Source organism: Rutilus rutilus (assembly GCF_951802725.1).
Source record: "Rutilus rutilus genome assembly, chromosome: 21".
Classification (NCBI taxonomy): Eukaryota; Metazoa; Chordata; class Actinopteri; order Cypriniformes; family Leuciscidae; genus Rutilus; species Rutilus rutilus.
The window spans coordinates 16,620,174-16,629,988 of NC_140226.1; the positions used below are offsets into that span (position 1 = coordinate 16,620,174).

At 37.9% G+C, this 9,815-nt stretch overlaps 1 protein-coding gene across 1 annotated transcript; it reads right to left on the minus strand.

Annotated features, from left to right (window-relative positions):
• Positions 1-1,123: 1,123 nt before the first annotated feature.
• cyp26c1 (cytochrome P450, family 26, subfamily C, polypeptide 1) lies at positions 1,124-9,353 on the minus strand. Its single transcript, XM_084394224.1, has 7 exons — positions 9,095-9,353; positions 8,075-8,417; positions 6,133-6,357; positions 5,022-5,297; positions 4,760-4,915; positions 3,511-3,936; positions 1,124-2,427 (listed from the first exon to the last, which is right to left on the minus strand). The coding sequence occupies exons 2-7, from the start codon at positions 8,276-8,278 to the stop codon at positions 2,050-2,052; spliced, it is 1,665 nt and encodes a 554-aa protein (XP_084250350.1). The 5' UTR covers positions 8,279-8,417; positions 9,095-9,353; the 3' UTR covers positions 1,124-2,049.
• Positions 9,354-9,815: the final 462 nt, after the last annotated feature.

Here is a 9,815-nt window from a genome sequence, read left to right on the forward strand (position 1 = left end):
AAATTCGCATTTAGAAGACCAAACCCAATGTTGAAAATGAAAATCAGGTTGATGTCAGAATCCAACGTCAGATTGAATCAAATCAAATTGTATTGTGGTTGAAAATGACGTCAATGAAGACCAAACAATGTTGGGTTTGGTCTTCTAAATGCAAATTGTGTCATTGTTTTGGAGCACACTAGCTTATAGATAACAGTAAGGCTAACATATTCATACTAAAAGCCAAAAAACTTTTCATAGAGACTTTAGGGCACTATTTGAGGGAACAGCCATTGGGTATCTGAAACCATTGTGGACGTTATTGAGTGCACTTATTCAATCTCACATTCAATCCCACTACTGGAACTGTGTTCTAGAAATGCATATATATATATAGGGGCGATATAGGGGATATAGGGGCGATTTCGGACACAACCAATATCTGATTAATGTGAATATTATTACTAGTATTCTCAACTGGATGTCATCCTTTTTTTTTTCTCTCTTTTTTTTTTTTTACCTTGTAGGATGTTACAACAGGGTCCCTGGGGTGTGTGTCAGTCCATGACAAATTCTTTGGTAAGTTTTATGTCCATACATGTGTGTAAGCTGTTACACAAATGGATTGATAAGAAAGGCTGCATGTCTACTGCTGGTTGACTCAGAGGCAGATCTGCTTCATGTAAACTTCAGTCTTGTCCTTCATGTTCTAGAGTTTAGTGTTAAACGTAACAAGATGAGACTACACGAGTCAGATGATGAGACCTTCACTGCAGAAATTGCAGTAGCCTAGTTAGTTAACAGTAATATTGTTGAAATATTATTACAATTGAATATATTTTAAAATGAATTTTCAGCCTCCAGTATTCAGCATCGCATGACCTTCTGATGATTTGCTGCTCAAGAAACATTGCTGCTTATTATTATCAATGTTGAAAACTTTGTGCTGCTTAATATTTTTGTGGAAACCATAATAAATTGTTTCAGTATTCTTTGATGAAAAGAAAGTTCAAAAGATTTTTTTTAAATCTCACTGACTCCAAACTTTTAAATCATCATATTATAATGTTTATTCATTTGTGTATGTGTATTTTAAAACAAAATCGTACTGACCCCAAAAATAATGCTCATGCAAAGTCAACATAAACACATTAAATCTCTTTATTGAACAGAAACATCTTTAACAACATAGAAGAGCTCCAAATGCACATTTCAAAATAGATATCATAAAAGATATAAAATTAACGAGCACTACAGAACAAGACAAAAATTAGCACAGGAACTACAAATTACACACAAGTACTGACACGACAAGAATACACATATACTCCTAATTTGGAGAAAAAGTGCTGCTTGTTTTCTCCTTCCCTGTATTTAAACTGAAACTCCAGTTCACAGCGCAAAGATCATTTTTCACAGCTTACATTCATGATAAACACAAATAACTATGCATTAGTTGCCTATTTATGTACTTTAAAGCATTCTGTAAGTACTAGAATACAGAGTCGCAACAACGACAGCATGTACTGTATAGAAAACTAGTCTTTTTAATAGTACAGTGGCCTAGAAATTAGAAAGTGGCATAATATTATTTCTTATTTAGTGAGCTATCCCTATTCACTTGAAAAATACATATATAATTAGAGCTTATTTGTTCCTACTTCATTTCATAAAAAAACAGGTCTTGTTTATATATCACATACAACGCTGAGATGAATTTAAATGCATTTCTATTCTTTTTTTCCTCCTAACAAGATATGTAGGATCGATGTCCTCATGCGCATCAAAATGTCTTTTTGTATGTATTTTACACAGGCTTAAGTAACTTTTTCATGCATTCTAGTGGATATTTACCCTTTTCATAAGTTCACTAACAAACAAGAGTTCAAGACTTTGCATTATCTAATGACTGTGTCAAGTCCATCATTCCACCCCACTCTATCAGATTTCCAGATGTTTTGCTTTGCATAAACATCAGGAAGGAAACTGCATATGACTGCAAATAATTCCCAAGGGCAGTTTGACGTTTGTGCGTATGTGGTGCAGTGTCTAATTGATGGTTTTTTTTGCCTATATATGCGTGGACTCCCTCCGGTTTCTCTCAAACCCGTGGGTTCTGTAGTTAAAAAACACGTGCAGTCCGTTGACCGGATGCACGATTGGCACCGTCTGCATCCTTGGATACGTTTCTGTTGCCAGAGTGCAGTCTGCCGTGGCGAGCAACTCCACTGCAAGAGTTTTCAGCACAATCAAAGCAAGCTCCCGTCCGATGCATCTCCTCACACCGCCTCCGAAAGGCACGTAACTGAAGCGCTCGGTTTTGCTCTGGTCTCTATCTGCACAGAATCGGTCCGGGTCGAAGAGCTCCGGGATCTGATACGCTTCTGCAGTCTCGTGCGTGTCACGAATGCTGTACATGACGCTCCAGCCCTTCGGGATCTGATAACCCTGCAGATGCACAATATAGAAATTATCAGTGTTGGGGGTAACTCATTACAAGTAACTTGAGTTATGTAATCAGATTACTTTTTCAAGTAACTAGTAAAGTAACGCATTACTTTTTCAATTTACAACAAAATATCTCAGTCACTTTTTCAAATAAGTAACACTAGTTACTTTTACACATTTATTGACTGACAGCTCTCCTGTCTCCACGTTGAGGGAAATAAACTGAGGTGTTGTGTGCGCTGTGTAAACATGATGGTTATTTTAGTTCTAGACTAAATGTGAACATGCATTTACTCATCTAACTTGCACAAAAACATTGAGTATTCCTCAAAATGAATAAAAACAGTGAAATGCAATCTCAGAATTTTACGCAAAACCTTTATGATTAGAAAAATATACTTTATGTATTTAATCTCACTTTATTAACCAATGTCTTTGCTGCTGACCTTCAATGATCTAATTCAACCATACTAATCAGCAAAAATTACTTTAGATTATATTTAGAAATAAGAGTGTTGAACTTTCTTCTCCTGTATTCTATTGTTCTTTAATCCAGAATGGCCACACAGCTAAAAGGTTTGTTTGAGCAAACCTTTTAGCCCTCTCGAACCCTCTACTGTACAGGCGTAAATATGCATTTCATTCAGCCTGAGGCTTATTCATTTCACTTTTGATGTTAAAGGGCCTTAACATTTGCCAAAAATATAAGGTTTTTTGTTGTTATTAAAAAACAAACAAGCAAGCCCAGCCCGAATGAGAAAAAGTAATGCAAAAGTAATGTAACACATTATTTTTCATAACGCAATTGGTTACTTTTTTTGAGAGTAACGCAATGTTATTATGCATTACTTTTAAAAGTAACTTTCCCAACACTGGAAATGATTACGTTAGACAGAGCGCATTGCCTTCTAGACCCAAATCAGTTTACTATTCAACTTTTCGTACACCATTTTAGTGTTTGATGCGCATGTTTTTTCATCTGCAACATCTGATTATTATTGTAAATGCAGTAACTTTAAATAATGTTTAAAAAATGGTGTCAGCAGTACTTGTATTGGTCAAATGTAAAAGAAACACACTCACGTTCAGTTCAAATGTTTGCAGAACTGTCCTGTATCCCCCAGACACTGGTGGAAGGAACCGAAGCACCTCTTTGACCACACAATCCAGGTAAGAAAGTTGACTCAGTTTCTCCAAACTTAGGTAAGGGACATGGGTCCGAGAGCGACACCCCTCTTCCTTGTCTCCTGCTTCAAAACACATACTTTTATTCGTCGTCGATCTCCACTCGCTGGTACTCTTCTGGGCAGCAACGCTTTCCTCGCTGATGATGTTTCCATGGCAACGAGAGCGGCAGGATCCGTGCACGTCGCTGATCAAGCCCTCGCTCTCTAACTCTGCTCCTGCACGTCTGCTCACATCTGGATGACGCAGAAGCTGCAGGATGAGGGATGTTGATGCGCTGGCGGTAGTGGAGTGGGCGGCGAAGATTAACTCTACCGCCGTTTCCTGAAATACATTTTAATTTATTCATTCAGCAAAAAAAAGTATTGAGTAAATTGTTTATATGTATTTAAATATATTTGTAATGATAAAGATGCATTTAGTAGATTTAGGCCCGGATTCACAGACAGGGCTCAGATTAAGCCAGGATTAGGCCTTAGTTCAATTAGGATATTTAAGTAGCTATTAACATGCCTTAGAAAAAACATTACTGATGAAAGAACATACATATGTCAGTGCAAGTTCCTTTCAGTTAAAACAGCTCGAACATGCTCAAACAACTTAAACCCTCGGATTCACAGACAAGGCTTAAACCTAGTCCCAGACTAAAATGCATGTTTGATCTGTTTTAACTGAAAGCAACTCTGATATATCTTAAAATATGTCAGTGCCATCATTTTGTCTCAAAAAGGCACGTTTATAAAAGCTACTTAAATGCCCTAATTGAACTAAGGTCTAATCCTGGCTTAAACTAAGCCCTGTCTGTGAAACCAGGCCAAAATATAATATCAAATAACACACTACAGTTAAAATTATCATCAAGTATTTTACATGTGCTTTAGTATTTTAGTCAAGACAATAAAACACAAAATGTAACAAAGTAAAGACATTAAAAAATGTCATTAATGTTTACTATAAGTACACTCATTAATATTATATTATCTATAAGTACAGTATTTTTAACTATACCATTAATATTTGAAGTACACTACAGGTGCACATTCCACACAGTTAAGCGCACTTCTTTTTCACAAGGGTGGGTATAATGCAAAGTCTTATAAAGGGTATAGCACACAATATTTTTTGGATTTGGCCTACTAGGTTTTACCTTAAGTTCTTGCATTGTAAGGTCGTAGTCATTTTCCTTTGCACTACTCAGCATATAGTCAAAAGCGTCGCAGTAATCGCTGGCTTGCTGCTTTTTCAGTTTCTCCTCTATGATCTTCTCCATGGCAGAGTGCAGAATCTCACGGGCCCTGATTCCCTGCAACCCACATTCATAAAAGATTTTTAAAGTAGCGAAGATTTAGACATTCATCAAGCTGTGATACAAAGTGAGATTTGGCCTGAGGAAGGAAGGTCATTCTCACCTTGCGCATGCCGCTTACGGGGGTGTCAATGGGAAGCGAAAAGAGGTTGTTCATGAGCTGTTCAAAGGTTTTAGAGAGAGAAGCGATTTGCTGCTCATCCAGGTGCATACCGAGCAGGACTTGCACAGCGATGCGGAAGGTGAGTGACTTGGCTGCGACGTAAACATCCACAGACCCGGTCTCGGTGCACCACTTTGCAATTTCAGACTTGACCACGTCTTGAAGTCGTGTCAGATAGGCCTCCAGCGCCCCACGGCTAAACACTTTTGCAAGGATCTGGGAAGCAAATAGAGAGCTGCAGCAGTGATGTATTTTTGTAGGCCAACCCAAAAGTTAGCATAACACTGGTTCCCTCGACAAATCCCAACAGGATTCTTCCATAGGCTTTTGAATAATCACAAAAAATAAGCTCTGTGATCAACAAAAGTTTATGTTACTTAAACGTTTTGTCAATCAAGATAATTTTCACAAATTCACACATTTTTAAGCCTACATACACACCACGCTCGACTTCAACGTTACCATCACCAAGCTTCTGACAACTCTTTCAGTCTTTATTTTTTTAAAATGGTAACACATTTTATTTTAAGGTGACATAGTTACACTTTACAGTTACTCAAATAAGTATTGTAATATTAATTAATTACATGTACTTACTATAGAGTTACAGTTAGGGTTTGGTTTAGGGTTAGTTACTTGCAATTATGCATAATTTACTGTTATTACTATAGTAATTACATGTAGTAATGTGTAACAATGTCACATTAAAATAAAGTGTTACCAAAAAAACGTTTTCCCTGATAGTGGTAGTTAGAATTGCAAGATTGCAAGAACATGGTTATAAACCAACCTGATTTCATGAAATGCGTCCCTATAGCACGCATTGTTTTTATCGTGCAATTTATACGTGAAAATTAGTTTTTACGTGCATATGATACGCACTGTAAACCCCTTGGGTAGGATTAGTGGTGTGGGGTATGTGCGTATTACACGGATAAAGTATCATATGAATGCGAAAACTGCGTTTCATATGCACGTAAAAACTCATTTTCGTAAAATGCCTTTTTATTGAGGACTGAGAAGGTGCATGCATTTCAGACATTCAGCTTACTTTTCTTTTCTTCTTGTGCAGGTCACCAACTGAGTTTACTAGAGTGTTGGGCCCCAGGATGATGCGTGTGCTCTGGGGCCACTGCGTGCACACCAGCGTGTGTTCGCCCAGCAGAATCTTACGGATGTTTTCTGCACCGGTCACTCGAATGAGGGGTTTGCCCAAAAGGTGAGTTTTAAAAACATTTCCATGTTTCTCTCGTCTAGAGATGTGAAAGCCGGATCCCTGTTAAAACATAATGAACAACTTTTAGAAGGTTGCAACACCCCGGGTCCCCGCTACTTCTGACCAATTTATTTCTTAAAGGCCCACTGAAGTGCCTTGAAATGCGCAGCATTATTCAATGTGTTTCCATTGAAACAGAAAGACAGGGTGGGACATATTGATCAGCTGCTCCCCTTTTTTTTAAATAGCCAATAGCATTTTGTTTACATCACAGACAGCTCGGCCAGAGCAGCTCTAATCTCGAACAGTTTCTCCTCCATATCTCTTTCAAATATAGCATTCTGTGTAGAATTCAAATGGATCTGATAAGTTTTCTGGTCTGCGCCGACTCAAGCATAAGATCTGCTCTCTGCTATCGTGTCTCTGGACTGGAGCAGACTGTGCATGCGCTGCGGTGGTTCGTGTGACATTAACGTGAAACCAGACTTCATTCGCCCCAATGGAAAGCATATTTACACTGTCTGAATCGTTCCCTATCCCCTATATAGTGAACTCTATGTGCCATTCACCATGTAGAAAATATTAAATGTGTGAACAAAAGACCAATTTTAATGTAGGGGGCGAGAACATTTGATTGGAAAAGAAGATCTGATGAGAAGCTGAAGCGCAGAGTGATGTCATCAAAATCATTGATCCATATTGGCAGAAGTGAGGAATGCTTATATCTTCTAAAACAAAATTTGTCATTGTTTTGGAGCACACTAGTTTATATATAACAGTACGGCTAACATAATCATAGTAAAAGTTTTAAAAAAAGTCAGTTTTGATTTCATGGGGACTTTAAGGCCAATTCACTCTGCACAGACAAACGTCAACAAACAAGTTGGTCATTGGATTTGGAATTTTATGAAAAATAAAGGTCATGTTCACACTGCCCCAACAGACAAATGCTGATTGAACATGTGATTGACAAATGTGTTTTTTTGGCATTTGTCTGTGCTGTGTGAACTGACCTTTAGACTTTTCCAGTTGTTTGTGACTATAATGAGTTGAGTGTAACTACAAACATTTATATTCAATTTTATACTGATATAGAAATTTACTTTTTTTTTTTTTTTTTTTACTAATTTTTATGACGCTATTCCAGAACTACATATAGCCTACCAATTTTTCAAATTCCTGATATTTCAAGGTTTTCCATGACCACATGGAAACTGTGTAGGCCTACCATTTTTTTCATTTTCTGAAATGTTTCTGTTCTGCCACTGTACATGAAATCAAGGTGAAAATGTTTGTTTTTACCACCATGAAGGTTGCCATGTCTGTGGCTCTGTGCAACAAAAGTAGCCAAATGGCCAGTCAAAAGTTGCCCAAAAATAGCCCATTGCGATTTTCTCCGGTAAATTTGTAGGTTTGTGTGTTGTAGCGCCGAAATCGTACGTACGGGGGTGGATATCAACCGGCGGGGAAAAAAATAACCCGCGGCAACAACTTAAAAGTATCCCGATTCGCGGGAAAACCGAGGAATTGGCATTATTACACCCTCATCAAGTTCACACATGCCACGGAATAATTCCCCATGTGTATTTGTACATTAGGCCAACAGAGCATCATAGGCATCATATTCCTTTGAGAAAGCATTGCACTTTGCTTGACAAATGTAATGCAATAATATGCAAAATAACAACACGTAGCTAACCAGTAATTTTCCAATAATCCAGGCACGTCCAATAATCCAAAGTCTGAGTAGAACTGTATTTATATATTCAAGTCTTACCTGGAAAAGCCAGTGGAAAGTTTCTCCGACCAGCGGCCAGCCCATGGAGCCCTGCGGAAGTGGGAGTTTACACGCCCGATCCCGGGTGATGCTCCACCTGAACTCCCACAGCAGCCGTGAGACCATCAGCAACAGCAGAACCGGTAACACGGCACCGGCAGCCGCCAGCAACGCGGACACGAGGCAGATGTCGTGCCCGAACATCTCGAGCGATGAGCAAAGCCAACAAGTAAAAAGAAAGAAAATAATTCACGTGCGCCCGTGCTGATGCTCTCTACTTGATGGAGCGCCTCCAAAAGTTGTGCGATGCGCAAGAATGTCCCTGTACGCGCTCCTTGGATATCTACGGAATAAGAATAGGAGATTATACATTAGGCTGAATTTAACACGGGCTTCATGAAGAGAGGAAATCTACCCTTGCTTTCAGTTGCTCCAGCTTCACAGAGAAGGACAAGAAACTGACAACTATTCCAAACAGTTTTACAAGTTGCATGCGCTGGCATGTCTTTCATCCGCGTTTATCCACCTTTTTTTGGGGTGCAACCCCTGGGACAGCCCTGCTCTCACCCACTCTGACTGCAAATCAGACTCCTCCAACTGAATTTGAGATTATGAGCAGTTTGGAAACGAGCACAAATTTATGCCTAATAAAGAAAATCTCAAACACTTCGGAGTAAGTAAAACTCAAACACTTTTAAAAATAGCATATATAAATAGTATAGTGTGCATACATTCAACCTCTATCAACTTTTATTCTTTGGGTCTTTTATTCAACTTTAATTCTGTTCTGAAGAACATAGTGATAAAGTAAAGTTTATATATATATGGTTATTAGGCTACTAACTAACCTAACAATCACTGAAGAAACCTTTCTTTTTTTTTTTTAAGGGTGTAACAAAAAAAATCACTCTGTCAGATCTGTGGCTAAAACATGCAATCAGTCATTTAAAAACATATCATCTTAATCACAAAACTAAGGGTGACCCTTACAGATGAAACAGAGACAGACAGTATACTCACCTCAGCACTAGTGTAAAATCATACCGAAGATATCCAGTGAAACTTCCAGAATCTGTCTCTCTTTGGGTAAGCTATGTGACTTCAGTGCACATCTCGCGCTCGAGCTTTATAGGTATTGGCACATGTTATGATCCACCTTCACCAGTGACGTGTGAGCAGTTTTTTCTCTCTCTCTCTCTGATAGTTGAAGAGGTCGTAGATAGATCATAGGGAAAGCATGGGAAACGTTTGCGATCGTATAGGTTCCACAGAGGTTATCAGAAAGAAAGAAAGGAGAGAGAGAGAGAGAGAGAGAGAGAGATTGTAGGCGTTTTAAGCTACTGATTGGTTACCTATTTCCTCATTGAGATTCCATTCGATCCACTTGTCATCACATTATCATGCATGGCATTTTAGGCAAGCATTGTGGTATAGTTTACATAATTATTTATTTTTTTATATATATAAATAGGCTATATAATATTTTGTATATAAAAAAAAAACGTTATTCACTAAAATATTTACAAAAATAATCTGATTATTATAAAGTAAAACGGATAAAGAAATTATTTAGAAACACAAACATGAAAAAATAAAATAAAATGGATATTACTTCCAGAGGGCCAAAAGAATATCAGTCATTTTATTAGATTGTATTTTGGCGCCCCGATAACAGTTATCTTAACAACATTTTAAGCAAAAACGAATATTTTTGTAACATATGTGTGATGTCTAAATCTAT

Bases quoted from the DNA above. Each gene is read 5' to 3' on its own strand.
- cyp26c1 (XM_084394224.1), bottom strand. From the start codon at position 8,278: ATGTTCGGGCACGACATCTGCCTCGTGTCCGCGTTGCTGGCGGCTGCC. The intron at 4,916-5,021 runs GTGAGAATGACC...TGTGGGTTGCAG, and splicing joins CCGTAAGCGGCATGCGCAAG to GGAATCAGGGCCCGTGAGAT. The intron at 2,428-3,510 runs GTGAGTGTGTTT...GTGCATCTGCAG, and splicing joins TGCAAACATTTGAACTGAAC to GGTTATCAGATCCCGAAGGG.